At 41.5% G+C, this 21,533-nt stretch overlaps 4 protein-coding genes across 7 annotated transcripts in view; 2 read left to right on the top strand and 2 right to left on the bottom strand.

Annotated features, from left to right (window-relative positions):
• Positions 1-10,969: 10,969 nt before the first annotated feature.
• On the bottom strand, positions 10,970-13,205 carry LOC108575228 (nuclear envelope integral membrane protein 1-like). The gene is made up of 8 exons (XM_017937974.1): positions 12,999-13,205; positions 12,532-12,641; positions 12,229-12,448; positions 11,983-12,149; positions 11,661-11,876; positions 11,446-11,570; positions 11,171-11,332; positions 10,970-11,108 (listed from the first exon to the last, which is right to left on the bottom strand). Exons 1-8 carry the CDS (start codon positions 13,075-13,077, stop codon positions 10,970-10,972), a joined length of 1,218 nt encoding a protein of 405 aa, XP_017793463.1. The 5' UTR covers positions 13,078-13,205.
• Positions 13,206-13,387: 182 nt separating this feature from the next.
• Positions 13,388-15,587, top strand: LOC108575572 (tubulin epsilon chain). Its single transcript, XM_017938398.1, has 9 exons — positions 13,388-13,412; positions 13,524-13,756; positions 13,856-13,971; positions 14,041-14,229; positions 14,339-14,590; positions 14,674-14,820; positions 14,886-15,035; positions 15,159-15,333; positions 15,396-15,587. The coding sequence occupies exons 1-9, from the start codon at positions 13,388-13,390 to the stop codon at positions 15,540-15,542; spliced, it is 1,434 nt and encodes a 477-aa protein (XP_017793887.1). The 3' UTR covers positions 15,543-15,587.
• A 92-nt stretch (positions 15,588-15,679) lies between these two features.
• LOC108575581 (charged multivesicular body protein 5) lies at positions 15,680-17,317 on the bottom strand. 4 transcript variants are annotated; one of them, XM_017938418.1, is made up of 5 exons: positions 17,247-17,317; positions 16,737-16,915; positions 16,315-16,632; positions 16,001-16,228; positions 15,680-15,897 (listed from the first exon to the last, which is right to left on the bottom strand). In XM_017938418.1, exons 2-5 carry the CDS (start codon positions 16,803-16,805, stop codon positions 15,847-15,849), a joined length of 666 nt encoding a protein of 221 aa, XP_017793907.1. In that variant the 5' UTR covers positions 16,806-16,915; positions 17,247-17,317; the 3' UTR covers positions 15,680-15,846. The 4 variants fall into 4 exon arrangements, with proteins under 4 accessions (XP_017793907.1, XP_017793922.1, XP_017793898.1 ...); XM_017938433.1 differs by having other exon boundaries at positions 16,737-16,912; positions 17,247-17,263; XM_017938409.1 differs by lacking the exon at positions 17,247-17,317 and having other exon boundaries at positions 16,737-16,809; positions 16,896-17,073.
• Positions 17,318-18,916: 1,599 nt separating this feature from the next.
• Positions 18,917-21,533, top strand: part of LOC108575935 (cytoplasmic polyadenylation element-binding protein 2-like) — a 40,132-nt gene continuing 37,515 nt past the window's right edge. The window contains exon 1 of the mRNA XM_017938880.1: positions 18,917-20,654. Within this exon, the coding sequence (XP_017794369.1) occupies positions 19,545-20,654 (1,110 nt within the window). The 5' untranslated portion in view covers positions 18,917-19,544. The remainder of the gene's footprint in view (positions 20,655-21,533) is intronic.

Genomic DNA, 21,533 nt, shown 5'->3' with positions numbered 1-21,533 from the left:
TCGCGTAAATAGAGTCTGCTTGTATGAAAAAAAAAACATGGTGAGAAAAACAGGTATAAGTTATAAGAACATTTAAATCGCATAGGTTTATTAGAATTATGGTAATAAATCAAAAGATCTAATCATCAGAGAGAGTAATTTGTTTTTACTTCGTTTAACCCCTTAACGCACAGTTTTTTTGAAAAAAACCGGCCAAAAAAAATCAATTTTTTTAATGTAAAAAAAACAAACTTTAGAACATCGACATCCTCAAAGGTTTCCATTTGTTATCACTCCTGATTCAACTTTTCTTTTAGTGGACAATTTCGATATACTGCGCTTTTGTTCCATGGAAAAAGGCTATATTTTATTTTCGAATAAATAAGTATTATAGCTTACAATCCTATGTAAATGATAAATATCAATAACACGATTCTTTTTCTTAGCTTTCACATTGTTATTTTCAATTCTCGAATATATTCGAGTGTGAAAAATTATAGCAGCATCAAATACAACGCCGCTCGAATTATCTCGAGTGTGCACAGTTTAGCCTGTTTAGCGCGCTCGAATTAACTCGAGCGTGCAAGTTAAGGGGTTAATTATGAATCTTCTTTATTTTGATACGCGAGGAAGGCACGTCGCTACGCAATCAATCAAACAAACATCGACAAGACGCTGAGAAAAAAAAAACGTATCAGCGTCACCCATACTAAACAGATGGTTACTATGTTATTTCTATATATATTAATCTGTCTCAGTATGTTGATCATTTTTGCTGTTACTATTACACAGACACATACTCATTTCTCCTAATAATCCAACAAGGTTAATAAAAAAATTATGATATTTCAGAAAACCAAAGTAAATTTTATTCGGTGTCAGAATCTGTATTGTAAAACTTAAATCGTAGGACAAGAGGTCCTACGGAAAAAAAAAAACAAAAAAGGTCCGAGTTATGTAATTAGTACGTTCACGTAAGAATTTGCGTCTCTCTGATATGTAATAAATTCAATGAAAGTTTATAGAAAACTGAACCTATCTGACCGCGTAAAATGAGATCGCGTAAATAGAGGTATGTATAATTTGAGGGATGGGTGTATATACTTTCAAAAAATTAAAAAAAAAATCAATTTTTTTCGAGGTATCACAGAGGATTAATCATTCCCTTCCAGTGAGACTTTCATGTTACGCTTGCTACCATATGATTATTTTAAGACGAAGACCGGGAGAATTGCTTCGATGATCGGAATGCTTAAAAAGCTCCAAGTAATGAGAAAGAAAAGAAGGAGAATCGTTCTAATGATTTATTACGAAGCTATCAAAATGACTTTCGAAACGATCAACTTCCTCGTGTACAGGTACGCGGGATTACGAAAAAGGATTACCGGGTCGTAATATACATCCGCTGTAAAGTAGGCGTCGATGCAAAACCGCAAACTTCCGTGGATTCGTTGGTGCGAAGCATTCTTATGATCCAATATAATTTCGCGTCACGCACAGCGCGATCATATACGCGTAGCACGAGCAGCAGACGAAACGATCACTTTCGATGTGTCCGGTGTGAAAAAAATCCCCACCCGATTAAAGTATCTTCTCGAAACGACTAGACGAGATTGCTCGTTGATCGCGAGGCTATATTCGCGTCGCTTGACTGCCTCGGCACGGCACCGTGCAAAAACCAATTGAAAAGAAGGATGGTATGGTGCGACGTTCGATTGATTCCACGTGTGCTCAATGCCACGTACAACGGCAAAACGGCAAAACAGCGAATCAAAAGTGCTCGAACGAACTCGACCGTATGCACGCATAACCGATAAAAGATGCGAACAAAGAACGAATCAATATAAACTCGATTATGCTCGATTTCGAGAGAGTTAATCGACGTCGGAGATATCGACCTCGTCCCGTTCGTGGAACCTCCCTAGAACCTCGTAATGAGATTAATTATCGATAACGAGCTTCCTCCAGAAGGATCTATTATGTCGTCATGGCACCGCTACCATTAATTTCCCTCGTTTACGATTTCTCTGGTTTGCTCCTTTCAAAGAACCTCCCACGATCGATTCTGGCAACGATACAACGTGGCCATTATTATTGGTCGGTGCGGCTCCTCGAATATGCTCACCGGAAGAAAGAGTTCACTCGAAAGAATTAGCGAGCCGCTTCGTTTACGTGGTCTACCCCCTCGTAAACAAAACAAAGCTCGATCGTTTTGAAAGGTAAGAGAAGACCATAGGTAGATAGGCGGCCAGAGGTAGGAAAAGAAAAGCAAGAGAATACGGACGATGTAAAAGGAGAAACCGAGAGTAGCTTTTGGGAAGTAATGGCGTAACTTCTCAACGAGCCTCTTCAACCAGTTTCTTTAATATACGCGACTTGCATAGCCGTACACTCGGAGATAGGGAAAGGGTGGTAAATATTACCTCGAAGAGGAATACTCTTCCACCACCACCACCACCACCTAACCCTCATTCACCGCCTAGCCCAATAATAGCATCATCCGATATCATGGACATTATTCGTTCGTTTTTTCTTCGTCTAACTTGTTCTTCCTTCTCCTTTTCCACGAAACAAAAATTTCTTGTCGTTCGGCAAACGGAAGATACTTGGAGAGAAAAGCCACCACGCTTGAAAAACTCCCGTTAACCGCAGCGACGGTAACATATGAGTACGTGCGTGGCACGTGCCAGCAGCAATTATTATGCAACACGGTAACGATGAATGAACCGATAATTTTACAATACGTTGGGATTTCCACGAGAACGAGAGATGATAATTATCAATCTTTGATGCTTGCCCGTTGCCCGTGTGTCGTTCATTAATTCTCCAAAACTAATCCGTTGAACGTACGACTCGATGGGAATCAACCGATCGCAATACCAAGCGCAAAGATCAATTGAAATAACGCAAACTCTCTCTGTCAACGAGCGCAATCTGAAGAATCTGCGAGAGAAGAGAGAGAGAGAGAGAGAGAGATAGTGTGTGTGTGGACCACGACGACTCTGCCGGTTGTGTAAGGATAATCCAGTTTTCAAGGAGAGAACTTACAACGCAACTTAACTCGCAACGTGTGCTAAGAGTGCGTTGGTATTCCTGTTGCACCCGTTGACCAACGATGCTAGCTAGAACGCGACGTTCCTGTGGTCCTCGTACACTCGTTTTGCGGCGCAACACCTTCCACACGGTTCGATCCCGAATTCCCTGCTCTCTTCCTCTCTCCCTCCCACTCCTCTCACCCACCCTCCCTCCCGTACTTCAACCCCGCTGCTGCTCTTTCACAGGGACAATCTAATCTCGAGGTATCGATCTTAATTACCCCCCCCCCCCCCCCCCGCCTGAGTACTCCTTAGGTAGCGTTCAACGGTCACGTCTTTAGCATTTCGTTTGGTCGAAAAATGGATCCCGTTCGCCAATTATCCATTCCCACGCTAGTCAGCATGCGATTCTACGTTCGATCTTTGATCGATTTCTTTCATGGTACCACCGGTGCATTTTTTCTCGTTAATCGTCGCGCCTATATCGCGTGATCGAGCGATCGAAAACGCTGCTTAACGAAGAAGAGACAACGACGGTGTATAATTGAACTATGTTTTGCGTAACGATCGATAAACGAAACACGATGAAACGCACACTGACCTTTCTGCTCCGATCCTGGCTGCTCGGCTGGGGGGTGGGGGTTAGGTCCGACTTCAAGCGAACCTAGATGCCTCAAGAAAAGTCAAATTCACACTGCAAACGAACACTCGCGCGTATCCCCCTTTGCGACTGAGTCTTACATTCTTGTCGATGGTTTTAGCTCACTTTGAAAACCGTATCAGAGCCACTTAAAAGGAGAACAGGCTTGGAATTGGAATGTACGGAAAAGCAAAGAATACAGCAACACAATCCACTCCTATTATCATTGCTGAAATTCGCTTTTCACTTTTACGCGGACACCACCGATAACAGCAGAATACTATGTCCTTGACACGCGGTGTGACTTATCATGTCCAACCGAGCAAGTGAGTGGTAGCTAACAAATGAAAAATCTGAATGAATCTTTGAAAATTGGACAACGTCACTGCACATGTGATTAATACGCGCACTCTCGATCGCAGAATGTTCCTGTCTACCCCGAAAGTTTACGCAATTCGTCCCGGCTCCTCGTATGGGAGTAGGTTGAGCGTTGTTCGCTGAATAACCGAATGATTAGGAACGTGTGAGTATGAACACTTGCATAGGTATCACCCTGTCGAGCGTTCGAGCGTTCGAGCGTCGAGAATCAAGAATGAGGAGGAGATTCGCATGTCGCGTGATGCAGGAAGAGCCGAAGAGGAGGCGGCTATGGTAAGAAGCAAAGGATGCAATGCAACGCAACGCGACACGACGCGACGCGGTAAACGTCCACGCTCGCTCTGAGCAACCCGGCGCGGCGGCTCGAAACTAGCGCGCATCTGCGCCGCGCATTTGCTCCCTTCATTGGCTCGTCATCCGCTCTTCTTCCCCCGCCATCCTTCCCCGCGCTGCGCTACAGGGGTTCTCCCCGCACTCGCCACCGCCGCTGATTCTACTATTTTATCGACTTTCTTTTCCTCGCTCTTCCCTTTTTTTTTTCGCGGATAACAACCGGATATCTACCTATAATCGAATTGCTTACTACACTTCCACCACCACGATACACCCCCGAAACTACTCTTTGTTTATTCTTCCCCGCCTATCCCCGCCATTCCTTACAACCGCCCCTAACGTTGCTAACTATATTTTGCTACATACATATGCACATATCTACATATGTATATAGCAACATCGCCATTTCGAAGATCTTAATAGTCGCGTAATCGCGATTACACCATGGCCCCTTCGCATTGGAACTCGCGCGCTCCTCATTAACGCCAAACGACATCCAACTGGATAGTATATAGGATCACGATGCCGAGGAAACCCTATTATTCTGGACGGAGAGACTGGCGAAAAGTGAACGTATCTCGTTGCTATATCCCGGACCTACACACCCCACCCTTCGAACGGATTACGAAGCTAGTACCCATAAAAAAACATGAATGTCGGTTTAACGAAACCTTTTCTACTCGTCGCTGCTACCGATTAAAGCTAGATTATTCCATTTTAAAGCCGCGTAAACGTTTAACGATCAAAGTCGTGGAAGCACGCGGTGCATCTATATGCGTACCTATGTACGCGAATCTGTAAAATGGCGTAATCTCGTCAGTGTGCTACTCGACCGTATGGGAAATAGGTATCGTTAAACTTTTTCAATTTCCGAGTTCTGACGTTGCTCCGCGTTGAAAGAAATACACACGGGATTTAATTCGGCGCATGTAGAGACGATGTACGTATACAGCTCACGTGTTTTCGTTCATTCGTTCGCAGTAACGAAAAAGAGCTTTCCGACCGATCGAGAACGGGAATGAGAACGTTGAAAAGAGAGTAAATGTCCGATCGTGCGCGTTCATTGTTTGTTCTTGGAAGCGTCAGCTTTTGAAAAACTGCAACCTGATTCCCGTGTTGCGGATGCATCGAACTGCGTTGCATTCTACTAGCGTTTTAGCAAGATTAGCCGTCCGTTGCTATTCCTTGCGATATAATATGCCACCGCTACTGAGGGAGGAAAAGAAGGAAAAATAGTTGGCTGCATCAACCGGTAAATAAGCAATTTTTCTTTTGATTCGTGACATTTAACCAGAGAGCTTTCGTTCGAACGTTATCCTCTTATTAGATCATTCTCGAAAGCGCGTATTCACCTGGAAGGTATGCGTTCCTAATGGCGTTTACTTTGATTTACGTCGCCAATCCCATTTCACCGACAGAAATATTTCCGCTAGTGGAGTTCAAGGGTCGTCATCCCGGTTCGGTCGATTCAACCACTTTTTAAATAGAACGTATCTTCGTCTCGAAATTGCAGAGGATCAACGCTGAAACCTGCAGGATTACGGCTGAACGCGATTACAAAAGAGTAAAGAAAATAATTGTGTGGTAATGGGGGTCAAAATCGTGAGAAAGACTCTCTACTACAAGTCCGTAGCAGGATCGGTAACCTCTGATCACTCTCTCTCTTTCTCTCTCTCGCTCTCCGTTTGCTTTCGTGCTGTTCAACGTGTCCTTTCCAATCTGTTCATTCTTCCTCTCTCTCTGCTTACGGTATTTAGTTTAACAACTATGTATACATATATGTTAGACTATACGATAATCTTTCCCATCGTATCGAACCGATCAAATGTTTCCACATAAATCGAATGATAAATTGCATGCGTCTGTGTACCGGTGATTATCAGCGCCATGAAATGTATTCGAGGCAGCAAAAGACAGACTACGTTCAATCCCCCGATATTCTATTCGGCTGTATGCCGATGACAGTGAAATCGGGTGGAGACTTGACCCTATAACGACGAAAGACGTAGGATTAAAATATCGCGTGCACGCGAAAACATATGGTTTGTGGTTCAACCTAAACTCGGCTGGAACGGTGTTATCTATATATATTTGCAGTATGACAATGGAAAATCCAATATCTCGCGAATGAAATTATTTCACTGCTGCCAACCATTAAACGAGATACGTTTATCAAATAGAAAGATAAAAACAAAATTACGATATAACTTTATTATCCTTACTGTGTCTAGCGCAGGCCATACCGAGCTTTTGCATTCAACGAAATTTTCAGTTTCCCTCATTTTATAGAAACTATTTCTTTGTTTCTCTACTCGATCATCGTGCCGTCGATACCGGGGAAAAGGAAGGGATGAATACAGGGAAAAGTTGTCAGGGGACAGTTGACCGTGATTACTAGAATAGAGTCGATTGAAAAGGCTGCCAGCTATTTGTTGCGCTTTTGGGAGGTATCCGAAAAACTAGTCGGCAGATGGCACGCACTCCTCAAGAGGGTCCAGTCTTCCTTGCTTCTACCGATCATTCCCCGTTCACGCAAAAAGATCCGAAATAATGATCAGACATCAGCCGCAACGCACTCGCTTGTCCGTACCTAAGGTAGCTCACGAAGGTATTCGACGCTTGCAGTCTACATCGTTAACAAATGAAACGGATAAAGTTCCGAAAGACCCAGGTGGCCGATCGATAAGAAATTTGGGGAGTGGACCCCAAATATAAAATATTAGCTTCAGCCAGTCATTAGTTTCCGAGATATTAATAAAAAAATTTCAGTACTATATATTGAAAACTGTGTTACAGACGTTACTAATGCATTGAATACTGCCTATCCAGATGTTACTAACACGACCGTCTTTGCTGTGTGGTCGTTGCCGTCAAATGTCGAGTATCGGCCCGGTATCTATAGGGTGACGAATTTCGTCCAAATAAGGCTCATTGAACGAAGCAGCCACTGAAAACGTGGATTTTAATCTAACCTAACCTAATCATGTACATATGTAAAATCGTCTTGTCAATCAATAGAGTTGGAGCACAGCGTCTAATACCGTTGAATATCTAGACCGCCGGCAATATCCTAACAGTAATCGCTTCGCCGAAATTTTATGTGGGACACCCTATAGATACTGAGGCCACTACCGCTCGCCTACTCGATAGTGAGGACGACACCATCACAGTGAAAACGGTTGTTTAACGGTTAACATCTGGATAGGCAGCATTCAATGTATTAGTAACGTCTGTATACGCAGTTTTCAATGTATACATAGAACTGAATTGTTTTTATAAATATCTGGGAATCTAATGATTGACTGAAGTTAATATTTCATTCATGTTGAGTCGATCCAATATTTCATTTTGAGTCGATCCAACCACCATGACCTTTCGGAACTACATCCAATAAAACACACGTTAGATTTAAGTTTTCAAAATAAGATTGTGTATACAGTCACATAGGAGTCTCAAGAATGTAAAGTAAAATTACAAAAAAATCTGACATCCTCACAGGATTTACAGCGCATTGAGTATAAACATGCCGTTTTCGGACGTCACAAAAGTATTCGAACGCGTAAACAAGAATCTTTCTAGCGAATGAAATGTAAACATTACACTTTAGTCGATTCTGCGACATCCTGCAATTAATACAGATTTCGTAGAGTATAATCGTTTTTTATTCTTGTTCGTTATTCGATCGATAAAGTTAAAGAAATTATTAAATCGAAGTAAATCTATGATACATTATATAATAAAAAAAGTCGAAAACTGAAGAAAATAATGCATATAAGAAGCGTACAGGACGTCCAAAAATGTTAACACCCAGAAAGGAAAAAATGATTATACGTGAAATTAACAGAAATTCAAGCACAACTGCACCGAAACTTGCAGCTATTGTTGCAAATAGTTGTGGGAAAGATGTACACCGTGAATGTAAACTGCAAGCGTTCGAATACTTTCGTGAGCTACTGTATGTATTAGGGTAACTGTACCTAATATGGAACACCGCAATATCTCGGCAAATAAGTAACAAAATCAATAGACAGAAGTGTAACGTATTTCATTAAAAACAAAAGACAATCATACTCACATTTCAGCTTCAGTTACAAGCCTGTCGTTGAATGGAAAGTTGATTGTTGTTTGAAAGCGTATAAAAGTTTTTGAGAGGCGAGTTAAATAGTGAAATTTTTTGGTGAAGGTAAGGCAGAAAAATATTACTTTTGCATGATTTATCATTAAACATGTTTGTTTTTGAGTCTTTAAAGGAAATTTACTTCTTACGTATAATTATTATTTTTCTGTCGAAATACGTGCTTATGTACCCAATATGGAATACGTTGAGTGTATAAGTATTATATTATATTTTTACCATTACAAGTATATTATATTATTGTGCTACAATATATTACATAATTTTATGCTATTATTATTATTGTTTATATAATAGATGGAAGTAGTTTTTTGAGATTTCTTTACAAATTTCCTAGGTATTCCATATTAGATGCCACTTTTTAAACTCACCCCATTTGACTTTTTTTACATTTTTTACCATGAATTCAAGACACTTCAACTTTTGTATAGTTAACTATTAACGTACGAATATCTATTAATATTGTCGTGTTTTAACGTTAGTCTCATTTAAAAAAAAGCATGTCTTTATGTTTAGCAAGCTTTTTAAATCAGGCGTTCCATATTAGGTGCAGCTACCCTATATGTAGAATTGGAATACATACATACACAGAGTATACTGGGTGGAAAAAACTTATAAATGAGCAACGCGCTGCCTTGGAGAAAATATTATTACCAGGAAGAAGCTCTACTCTTGCTTCTGCCTATCGGAAGATAAATATTTAAGAACGTTCGATCAAACTGGAGATTTTTGACGAAGGATAGCTGGTGGTGAAGATCGGATCCGCTCTCCCTGTGTCCTCGAAGAGCAGGTGCTCCGTGCATCACGGAAAACCAGTCTTTTTCTTATTGATCCTGCTTCTGCCCTTTGGACCGTTGCTACCAATCCCACCTGCCGATCACGTGCCTTCTACCGACCTCTTACAAAACATCTTATGCACCTTCCGTAAAACTTGCGAACTCTTTTAGAGTACCCACACGCGAGTCCTATAGTAATATGAAAGACGGAACGGGAAGGGGCGGGAAGCGATTAATTCGATAAGGTGAATTGCGTGGAATTGCTCCCATGGCAATTTGTAATCCAATATGACGGACCGGGCGAGAGCATCGAAGCCGCATATATGCGCGTCGAAGCTTTTTGCAAGGTACCCGATTGACGACCACCTGTCGGTGTTGTTCGCAGCCCAATGACAATTTTCCGTGTACCGGAGAAAGCAACTCGTACGCGCAACGCGACTCGTCGTACGTGTCGTTAATAGCGATTTACACCTTGGCCCCGCGATCAAATGCCAAGAATGCGACGACGCACATCTTCGTCGAGGGCTCTACTCATCTCGTATCGTGAACGCGTGACTGATCGTCTACGTGCCGATTCTTCGTACGTTGCCAAATTTTAAACGGGACCCGTGCAAACTGACATTCTGACGCACTAATGAGAAAACGCGGCAAACATCAGATTATTTGAACGGTGTACGCGCGCATAGCCTGTTACCGCGATTCGTCCCGGAATAGCACGACCAAGCTGTTTGCAAGGGAAATAATATATATTCGGGTGTGGTACACGCGAAAACCAACACGGCCAAAATAAGAGGAAGCTGGTATGTAAGCTTAAAAAACAAACAAACTCTCGATGCTTGTACGACAGTTACCGGTCGTTCTACCTCTATTCTGCCTTCATACAGCGAGAAACAAATGAAAAAAAAAAACAAAAAGAAAACAAGAGGGACTCGGATCATTACTGACACACATCCTTCTTAAACGAAACTTACATATCTGCTGATAGAGAGTTTCCACACCACCATCTTTTGAACATTTTTCGCTTTCATTGCCATGAAAATTTATCCTTTGCTCTCATGTATTTACTAAGTAAAAGCGCTAATTTCTAATTTCTTTATTATAAATGTATCTCTCCAAATATAATCTACGTCATATTCGCAAAAACGTAACTAGAGCAAACAACGGGGGTGCATGGCGCAAATACATGCGAGCGATTGCAGTCACGCAAACTAGATAACAATACTAGATCGTAAAAAGTTATGTGAAATTTTAAGAGATCACGGTATGAATTTTCCACTTTCCACTTATATTTCGGTATTTGAAAATTGAAATTGTCCCTACCGCCTTTGCAACTGACGCGATCAAAATCATCGGGATGTATTTCATTGTACGGTGCTAGCAATTAACATCATCGTCTACAATTTTATTCAAAAAGTACACACATTCTTCGTATTGGATTAATGAAAATCACACCAATCGTCAGTGTAAGATAATTTACAAGAATAATAATTTAACGTAAATAATTCAAAATATTTACATCTCAAAGAAATAGTTGAAACGGGTTCTCGAAGAAATATTACGCGAAACTTATGCAGAAATTCGTTTGTACAGGGTTTATAAAAAGATTTTTTATTTTATTTTCTATTTTTATATACTCTGTCCATTCGTTCATTTGTACCAATGAATCGTGGTCTCCAGTTAATTAAGCAAACCACTAAAACGTGGAATTTATTAAATACTCATCCTCATCATCCGTATATTCACACTCCTCTATAATTTTTGTGATCTCAGCATCGTGTTCTCGCGTCTCGTCGTCAGACAAATGAGATTCACCTTCCACAAACCTGGCAAACCTAAAAGCACGCATGTTACGTTACGCGATGCACATTCAATAATGTGTCTAATATGTAGTAACCTTATCGGATCTTTCAATATTAAAACTGTTTTCCACGGATTACATTTGGGACTAGCGCAATATTCCTTTAGTTCGCTTAATGCTTCATTAGTTTCTCTTATCCCTTCTGTATGATATTGGTTTTCAGTTAATAACTTTCTTCTCTGAGGATACATTTTCTTCCTGTTACGAACAAGTGTATATGTAAATGTAACATACGTACTTGTTTTATAAAAGGAATATACTAAATGCTGGTGTCGCTGCTGCATAGTATTATAGCGATGAACTTCACTTACCAATAACTTCGCACTTTTCGAATTGCAACAATGGGAAAATTATAAAGAAGAATAATAACAATACAAGAAAAAATTGATACTTCGCGGAAGTAACTGCTGTGATACATGGCAAACAGCGCTCCTATCTAAATAAACGAGAAAAAAAAGCATTAAATGAGAATAATGGAGCAATTGTTATGAGCTTTAGTAGTAGTTAGTACTATTAGTCTACAGACCTGCAGAAGCCATTCGATAACTTTTTTCGTTCTGGCATTTGTAATTGGGCCAAACCAATAACAAATTATGAAACTCATGAAAGATGTAAGTAGAATATACAGTGTGATCCATTCTCTATACTCTACGATAATTATATGTGCACGGTCCCACAATGCTTGAATAATATAAATACTCATTGTCCAACTAGTGGCGACCATCAGGTACATTATTTTACCCTTGAATTGTGTATATTGCGCACATTAACCAAAAACTAATTGCTACGTCGCGTTGCACATGTCAACGAAACGACGAACAACTGCAGTAAGTAAAAATATCACTTACCCTTGGCAATAATTTGCTAAGATAGTACACAAAAATTAGGACTGAGGTAATGGTTCCAAGCGCTGTACCACACAAATAATAAAATATACAATTTCCACTTAGTTTATGAGCGTTCCAATAGATTATGGTGCCCAAAATCATTAACATTAATTTATAAACATCGATACCTGTTTGTACAAGAACACGATGCATTTTTACTATTGTGCATTCACATCATCAAATATTTCATATTTTTATTGCACTCACGTGTTTCTGTTATGCCCATTGAGTATTTATGCAAATCAGAAGGATATACATATACACCAATGCAAACATCTTCAAATGGATTAATTTGGAACTTGTTACTCTTGTTTCTACCAAATAAATTAAAACGCCAATACCTCTGATTCTCGTACTTTTCCATTACTTCTTGAGGAGTTTTCCCATTATAAAGATCGTAGTTTTCTGTATTTGTACTTAAGTGTATCTGCAATTTCATAGAAAGTACTTGCAAATGTAATATTTCAGAAATGTATCTATGCGTATCAATATCAAACTGTTATTTCTTACTGTTAAACTTTTCCATATGTATATCAAATCTTTTGTATTAGCATTGTGACAAAATATTTTCAAGCCTGGTTCATTATTTTGAAAGACAACACTTGGCTTTAAAAAATGTACTGGAACAAGATGAGATAAAGAAAATCACAGATACAATATGAAGATGTTACTTAGACATTTCTGAAATATTAGTTTTTCTTTTCTTTCTTATGGAAATCTAACGTAAATTATGTACAGTCGTGTACTTTTTGTAGCATTAGGGCAATATTAAAAGATATGAAATGTAAATGTTTCTTTGTATAAGAAAACAAGAATGGAATTGTAAAGCTTGCAGAACAACATATTATAAATGTATGGACATTGTAACACTATTACTGCATAAAAATTACTATTTCTTCCCATTGTCTCTCTATAACTTCTGTGAATATTTCAACCGGCATTTTTACAAATATTAATTATAGGTTAGCACGACTTACTTGAATGTGTGGTCGCCGTAAATCCTGTACACAAAGTGGATAAAACTAAAAATATAATAGCACTTATATGGTTATCCATTTTTTATTGGTCGTCCAAAAGTTAATCGCTCTTTTCATCAAATTAATCCTCGAGTTTCTGAAGACAGTTATAGCACTGTAAATTTAGCAGTTCGTCGTTTTGAAATTCAAAAATCGAGATAAACGAATCTCGACCGTACGATTTGTAAGTTAAATATCGAAGTTTTCATATCTACCAGTTTCACACTAGTGAAACTAGAAAAGAGCGCGAGTTTAATAATTGCTTGAAAAGCACACGTTTCATCACCGTTGAACATGTAACAAATACGAAGAGAGTTAATCGTTTAATCATAATTTTTCACATTTTTACGATGAGTCAGTTTATCACGGTACAAGGTACATTTATGTATTGTGTTTATACATACATATACATATCTATATAGATATTTAAACAAAATGACTTGAAAACTGCTATAATAATTAGGTTTATTTATGTTTGGATTTTAGTGGGACAATGTGGAAATCAGATCGCTTCGGCATTTTGGCCTTTAGCGTTACACGAATATGGTATACAAACTTCAAATACTGGGGTGAACTTGCTTAAAGCACAACAAAATTATATTAAAAATATAAGCGACTTATCGGATGCGTTTGACAGCTTCTTTTTTGTACCTGATAATTCGCAGAATGTATCCTTCAAGAGTATAACTGATTTAAAAAGAGCTAAAGTCAAAGCCAGGGTAAGCTCTCTTTAGTATAGGAAATTTTGTGAAATAGGAATTGAATCTAATAAAGTAGTTTATTAAGTACATTTGCATAATGAATTTGTTGGTATGCAGGCAATATTAATAGATATGGAAGACAGTGTCATAGGGGGATTGAGAAGGGGTCCTATACATGACTTATTCGATAATACTTGTGTCGTGACAAATTATCCAGGATCTGGGAATAATTGGTATTGATTTGTTATTTAGGTTACTAATTAGTTTTTGGATAAAATTAACCTTTAAGATGCAACTTATAGGGCTGTAGGTCATTATACTCATGGTATAGAATATCATGAAAGGCTGGAAGATACTATAAGGTATTCGGTAGAGAAGTGCTCTAGACTACACGGTTTCCTAATTATGCATTCTCTGGGAGGTGGTACTGGTTCTGGATTAGGAACTGCTGTTCTAAAGTCACTAACCGATAATTATCCTGCTATAGATAGGTACTATTATTATAGAAAAATGTGCACATCCTTAATATTGTGTACACACAGGTTTAATTAGAACAGAAGACATTACCTGGGATAACATTAAGAATTATTATTATTACAGATTGGTATCTTGCGTATATCCAATAGTTGCTCAAGATGTTATTACAGCTCCGTATAATGCATTATTGGCAACGAAAGAACTTATAGAATACGCGACGTGTGTATTTCCTATTGAAAATGAATCACTTTTGGATATATGCAATACACAGTTGAAACAGAAAAATAATAGAGATCAGATAAATTACAATATTTGGTGCAAACCATTTCAAGATATGAACAGTATCGTTGTAAATGTGCTTCTTCACTTAACTAGGTAACAGCGATAGTTTACGTGGAACGTTGGATTATAAGAAATGAAAGCGAGATTGTAAGGATGAAAACGTTTTTTTTTTTTAGCGGATCCAGATTTCCTGGTAGTTTAAATATGGATATGAACGAAATAGCAACGAATCTTGTAGCGTATCCAAAATTACATTATATATTTAGCAGCGTTAGTCCATTAGCGCTAACCGCACCAACAATGTGTAATATGCAAGGAACAAAGTACGTATTAGCTTTACATGTTGCCGCGTGTACAATGAAGAAAGCGTTATCAATATTTTTTAAAGGTTACTCGACGAATTATTCGTTAATGTATGGTCCCGAAACAATCAGTTGATCAAAATAGATCCACTGCAGCCAAATTCTTTAATTTTAAGTGCTGCGCACATTGCTAGGGGAAGTTGTTCTATAAACGATTTGAAACGGAATATAGAAAGGTATATATACATATAAAAATATACATACATATATTGATTTGTATACTAAGAACTAAGGGATATTTAGACGTAAACATTGATTAATTGTTGGTGCATGTGGAAGATAACATTTGAAATTCTCAGGTTTCGAAGCAAAGTTTCGTTTTCGGAATGGAGCAAAGAAGCTATGAAAATAGGTTTATGTTCAGTACCTCCAACGGGACATTTATCCTCCTTGTTATGTCTTTTGAATACTTCTTCGATGTCATTATTGTTTAAAAATCTAGTAAAGCAATTTAGCAAGTTGTATAGAAGAAAGGTAATGTTATGATGCGTACTATGTATTAATTATATTTCTAGAATGATTAGATTATATTGCAGGCACATGTGTATCATTACACGCAAGTACGTGGTTTCGAAGAAACGCATTTTCTCGAGAGCAAAGAAATCATTTGTGATTTAATCGCACAGTATGCAGAATTAGAAAATGAAAGACAGCCGGATATATCTCGGTTGCAAATCCTTTAAACTGTTCGTTTTGTCGAGTTTATTTATTAATTCGATCTGTACATTAACAACGTAAAGACAATGCAATAAAAATAGCATATCTATGAGCAAGAAATGAAGTTACGTTAGTGATTGATTAAGAACTTCGAGTTTGCGCGAGTTTATATCGAGAGATTTGTAAATTTTGAACGATTTCGAATCACTGTCTAAACTTGATATACAAAAAGCTTTCAAAAGTCCTCTAAGGACTAGTGGCCATCTTTGTACATATCGATAAACGTTGTATTAACTTGTAACAATTGAAACTTATATTCTGCGTAACGATCTAACTAGCTGGTATTTGTGGCAAGCCAAACTCATCAACCAGGACACCGTCCTAGAAAAAAAAAAATTAATGAATGAATAAAAGGAACGATAAAACGACGTTTATGATAAATTATCATCAAGTGTGTATAGTACTGTACTGTAACGATAGAAACCTTATTCGTGATAGAGGTTGTGCCAGGTTCCTTATCAGGAGCGCTAGGCGCTTTAATAGCGTCGTCCAAGTAGCTGGTATCCTCGTCAATAGCTAAATTGTCACCGAGAGCTTCTAACTCAGCGGCTAGTTCATCCTCATCAATATCGGGCATACCGTAACTGCGACCCATCGCTTCTTGTACTTCGTCGGCTTGTTCTAACATATCGGCCAAATCATCTTGAAGATCCTAAACAAGGCATTAGAACAGATTATGGAAAAGCATGAAGAGAAAGATGAATAACGGAAGAAAAGGAAAATCGCTTTAAAAACTACCTCTATCTGGTCTATGTTGATATGTTTAAATTCTTTCTGCATTTGTTTAACACCTTCCTTCATGGCGACTACAGTCGCTTGGGTATCTTTCAAGGTTTGAGTAGCATAATTCGCTTGTTCCATGTTAAAGGCCTGTTGACGCAAGTTATCCACTTGTGCCTCGTACATTTTACGCTGCTTCAAAACGCGCAATGCCTTAGCTTTAATCGTATTCTTTGCGGGGCCTTCTCTCATTTTTACCATTTGATCTTTGTATTTCTTTAATTCCGCGTCCAGTTTTGCTACCTTTTTCTCAGTAGAATCTACTCTGCTGTCAACCTTTGATAAATATTAAGGATAATAAAGGTTTTGAACGTAGGCAGGCGTATAAGTTGTAACGCGTAACCTCTTTGTTGATGTAGAGAAAAGTAATAAGTATTTACCCCGGCGATGCAGTCCGTGAGATTTGGTGCGGGTCCTTTGGGTTTTGGGCGGCCAAAAAGTCTGTTCATTTTGCTGAATGAAACGTAACAGAAGAACGAAATATCTCTATTTTTCAATCACACGTACGTTCACTGGAAACGTCAAGCTAACTGACTCACGAGATCAGCTGCTCCATCTGCTGTCATGGAGAAGGACGTTTTATCAATTAAGTTGCATAGATTCGAGCGGGAAGCCACAGACGATGCAGAAAATTGTTTACATATTGTCTGACTTCGTCTGTGGTGAGTAGCACAGACGAGGTACAGGATAGACCTTACACCTTACACCTAATGTATTTTTGTATCCAACGTTCTGAAATACGGATCGTGTAAAAAATTAAAGGATTTGTTATGCCCTCTACGATATAAAGCGGTGAGTTTAGGAATTACACACAATCCAACCATCAAAGTTGATAAAGTCGGCGAATGCAAAAAATCCTCTTATATTAAATTTGCATAGAAGATACATACATATATTGGATTGCGTGGGTAGAATGGTTCACGATCTTTTGACAGCAGTAGAACATGCGCATGTGATGGATCATCTACTAATAAACAATTACGTTTCTTTCTTATTTGTAATTTCATAGTTACGTTTAATTCCAATTCCAACCACTATTAATGTTATAATCTTATTCTATGCTGAATCGGTAATATTGGTAGTAACACAAAACTGGTAAGGGTCTTCTCGACCACAAAGCTTTGGACAAAAAGTCCCATAAGATGCTAGGTCTATCCTGTACGTCGTCCGAGTTTGTATCTGGTCTGTGGTTCTAGACAGTGAAATGAGAGAGAAAGTTTACTGTCGGTAAGTGAGCGGCAGATAGGTTCGAAATAGTTCAAGAAGGGAAGAGAACGGTGGAGGCGCTGCGGTATTTAAGTAGAATTTGAAAATTGGCATGGAACCGCGCGGGAGTTTGAGGGACGGTAGTAGAGCCGCATAAAGGGGTGGGTGGCGAGAAAGGGTCGGGTTAATGTTGGTGATGGTGGTGGTTTTTGCTAGATATGATCGGTAGCGGCAGTGGATACAGTGGATACGGTGGGTGGTGGTGTGGATGTCGGTGATGGCGGCGGCTCGAAGACGAACGGTAACGCGCGTGCGTGACTGACGTCGCCGCGCGACGCAACAGCGGCGACGTAGTGACGACGACGTCGACGAGGACGAAGACGAGGACGAAGCGGTGGCCGAAGATCGCCGAGCGGCACGGGTACGCGGAGAGACTACGGCTGGCATGGTGTGGACCGCAGCACGGTCACAGTGTTCTAAAAGACGGCACCACGCACGAATCGTGTTACGCGCGTCGCAGAGCTGCACGAAGTTGCGACGTCGAATCGCGCTCGCCTGGCCACCGATCGAGTGCTGCTCCGTACGTCGAACGCAGCCAGAGAACGCGGACAGGCTGATTAGACGTCTAAAATTCTCTCTCTCTCTCTCTCTCGCGACGAGAGAGAGAGACACTCTATCGGTTTTCGAAGAACCGTCTCTCGCACACGCGAAAGAGTATAAAAAGCGCGAGTGAGCATGATAAATGCGAGCTGGCAATGAGAAACATCGGTGGCGGCGGTGTATCGGAAAAGGAAGACGAGCGAAGGCGATAAGTTCCGGCGACAGGCCATCGTAGAACGCACGGAATCGTGGTGAAAAGATATCTGTGATGCGCGAATAGGTGTCTCCGTGAGTGCTCGTCATCATCAGTGATCGATCGACGCAATCGGTAATCGGGAAACGCGACGAAGAGGACGCGAGTGTCGAACTGCAATCATAGAGGCGGTGTGGTACCCGCGGTGGATTTCGATGCAGTCCGAAACAATCACAACCCTTCTGTCGAGAGTCTGTGTTGATTTGTGAAAGAAGCGCATTGGTAGTGCGTGGCGTGCGCCTGAAACGAGAAACAACGAACCCGGCCACGTTTCTCCGCTAGTTCGACGCGGAGTGTGTGCGTATGCGAATGCATGTATGTGTGCGTGCGTACATGCGTGCGTGCGTGTTCGCGAAACCTGAGCAAAGGAATCGGTATCGTTACATTGCCGGACATAAGGTGTTGTGGCACACGTAAGGGAGAAAAACGTCGTCTGAGGGAAAATTATGTTCGGCAGAAGCAACTGAATAACGCAGATAAAAGAATTATAAAGGTAAGAAGAAATCGTTTGGCCTGAATGTCCGCGCGAACGACGATGGTCGCCGAGCGGGCGGTCGTTCAATAATCAAAAGAATGCTACGGAAGCAAAGTCGCTACCGAATTACACGGGCGCAACTTGTCGTTAGTGTAATTTAATCGGTTTGTACTTCCTTACTGACGGATTGTCGTGTCTAAAAGGAGGAGGAGGAGTGTGAAAGGAAAAGAAGAAGGAAGAGAGTGAGGGGAAACGGCAGAGTTACGCGTCAGGTCACGAAAGAACGTGCGATCGAAACGCGTCGAAGAGAGGGAGACAGGCCAAGAAAAAAAGGGATAGAGTAGAAGAAGTGTGAGGGGGAGAGTACGAAAAAAGAGAGAGAGAGAGAGAGAGAGGGACAAAGGAATCGAGGAAAACGGCGAAAATAAGAGAACCCAAATATCGGTGTAGTTCGCAGAGCTTCCGGGCTTCGTGGGTGTTTTTACGCGTACGGCGTGGATCGATAGTTGTCTCGCGAGCTAAGCTCAACGGTTCTCCGTTCGACGAGGAGCGTGTGCCGGCGGCAACGATTCGAGTTACCTCGAGAACGGTGAATTCTCGATTTGAATCGAAAGAGAGAGGTTATTTGCACGAATCTCGGTACGCTAGTGATTTATGGGGGACTTTAGCGCGACGAGCCTCTTCTCGAGTAGCCTGACCAGCACGACGAAACCGTCGATCGGGAACAGCGCGAGCACCGGCGTAACCATAACGACGTCAACGATGCAGGACGACCTCTTGATCGAGAAGCAGGCCGGTGGCAAAGCTGCTCCGCTATCACCGAGCATTGGCCTGGAAAACGTGGCTGGTCAGGAGAAGGCGAAAGAAGTGGCGGAGGCTGAGAGTATCGCGATCACGGCGTCGACACCCTCCTCGAGCGAGAAAGAGATTGCGTGCAGCACCAGCTCTGCACTCCAGGGCTTCTCCGAGGCGGGCAGGGTGCCCAGCCTTTGGTCCGCCCCGGACGACACCGGGCTGCACGCGTTACCGGTTAACGGGTCAATTGCCGCCTTTCAGAATTTCCCGACCGGCGGTCCGGCCGGTTTGTTCGCCGGTACCGGGGCGACCGTGTCGGCCGGAGCGCGCCGCGCGATCACAGCTAGTCACAATTTTCCTCAACAGCACGGCACCGCGACCACTCCCACCACTAGACACGGTCTCCAGGTCTCGTCGGCTCAGCAGCAACAGCAGCAGCCGCAGCAACAGCAGCAGCAGCAGCAACAGCAGCAGCAACAGCAACAGCAGCAGCAGCAGCAGCAGCAACAACAACAACAACAACAACAGCAGCAGCAACATCAACAACAGCCACCGGCCACGTCGCATCCGGGTGTTTATCTACCGGGCAAAGGTTACGCGGCCTGGTCCGGTGGGCCGCAAGCACCTCAGCAATGGGGCGCTGGACCACAGGCAGCCGCGGTCGCGAGTCCCGGCCTCTCGCCCTGGAACAGAGGCAGATCGGTGCCGAACCTTCCTCCGTTGCACTCGTCCCTGCACGCCGCTGCCGCCGTTGCGGCCGCTGCTGGCCTGCAAAGCAGAAAACCGAGTCCCACGTTCCCCGGTCATCCGGGACCAGCCGCTCATCCATCTTGTATCAGCCCTGTAAAGTTTCGGCGGAGCACCTCGTATCCGGGAAAGGGCAACATTTATCCGCCTCAACCTGCGCCCACTTTTGAAGTTACCACCGCTGAAGATAGAGATCTGCTACAGTTGCCACCGTTTCAGCAGGTTAGCTCTTTTTTTCTTCTTCCCCCCTTTGCTATCCTGTAGGTAATATATTCGAATGCAAAACATGCATTATCGATCGTTCACACCACCTACGAGGAAGTAACCTTCGAGGAAGTTACATCGCGAAGGTGCAGCGGCGATCGTGTGGTCCCGTTGAAAAAATATACACACCGGTAACGTTAACTTCCGCAGTTTCGTTGGTGCAAGCGCTCGATGTCAGGTTATGCAACTGCTTCGAGACTTGCATTTAAATTTAGACGGTACAACGGCTGTTTCAACGGTTGCTCGTGCGCTCGTTCGCTGTATACGCCGTGTGACATCGGTCGGTTTTACGATACAACCAACGGACCTGGTTCCTCAAGAGTTTGAAAGGCTCTTGATGCTATAACGTAAGTGGAATTTGATTGTGGTTTCATGGCGCGTTCTCGTCTCGAGAGAAACGACACACATGGTCATGGGTGAAATATACGGACGTAGACGAAATAGAGCGTGGAGTAGAGAGGAGGCGTGTAGTATTGCGTTGAATCGAGCGGAAACACGACGGTAGTATCGGTTAATATTCGCGCGCACTCGTAACTTTCCACACGCGGCTCAATTCGCAGCGAGCTAAACAGAGAGCCAGCGAGGAGGGCTTTTCCGATACTTATTTCGTCGTTGTTGACGCCTGACCCAATTCCTTTCCTACGTGCTAGCTGAAACAGTGTCTAGCAGAAGTTTAAGCTCAGCTATTTTAACCACTTGTCAAAAATAGACCTGCATACTATCCGGGAGAAATGGCGGATTCCGTTATGTGAGCTATCACCGTTCGCGCACCTTCTCCGCCTCGGTTAGCCTGCATGTCTCGTTTTCACATTTTTCTCGATGGATACGAAACCTAAG

The sequence above is a fragment of the Habropoda laboriosa genome, unplaced genomic scaffold (assembly GCF_001263275.1).
Source record: "Habropoda laboriosa isolate 0110345459 unplaced genomic scaffold, ASM126327v1 scaffold18, whole genome shotgun sequence".
NCBI lineage: Eukaryota > Metazoa > Arthropoda > Insecta > Hymenoptera > Apidae > Habropoda > Habropoda laboriosa.
This window is presented reverse-complemented; position numbering and strand designations above follow the sequence as displayed.

Excerpts from the sequence above, each read along its gene's own strand:
- LOC108575572 (XM_017938398.1), top strand. The coding sequence starts at position 13,388 with ATGAGTCAGTTTATCACGGTACAAG. Across the intron at positions 13,413-13,523 it reads TCAGTTTATCACGGTACAAG|TGGGACAATGTGGAAATCAG; the intron begins GTACATTTATGT and ends TTTGGATTTTAG. Across the intron at positions 15,334-15,395 it reads GCAAGTTGTATAGAAGAAAG|GCACATGTGTATCATTACAC; the intron begins GTAATGTTATGA and ends ATTATATTGCAG.
- LOC108575581 (XM_017938409.1), bottom strand. Across the intron at positions 16,229-16,314 it reads TCAACATAGACCAGATAGAG|GATCTTCAAGATGATTTGGC; the intron begins GTAGTTTTTAAA and ends TGCCTTGTTTAG. Across the intron at positions 15,898-16,000 it reads CAACCTCTATCACGAATAAG|GACGGTGTCCTGGTTGATGA; the intron begins GTTTCTATCGTT and ends TTTTTTTTCTAG.
- LOC108575228 (XM_017937974.1), bottom strand. The coding sequence starts at position 13,077 with ATGGATAACCATATAAGTGCTATTATATTTTTAGTTTTATCCACTTTG. Across the intron at positions 12,449-12,531 it reads ACATATGGAAAAGTTTAACA|ATACACTTAAGTACAAATAC; the intron begins GTAAGAAATAAC and ends ATGAAATTGCAG. Across the intron at positions 11,571-11,660 it reads TTATCGAATGGCTTCTGCAG|ATAGGAGCGCTGTTTGCCAT; the intron begins GTCTGTAGACTA and ends TCGTTTATTTAG.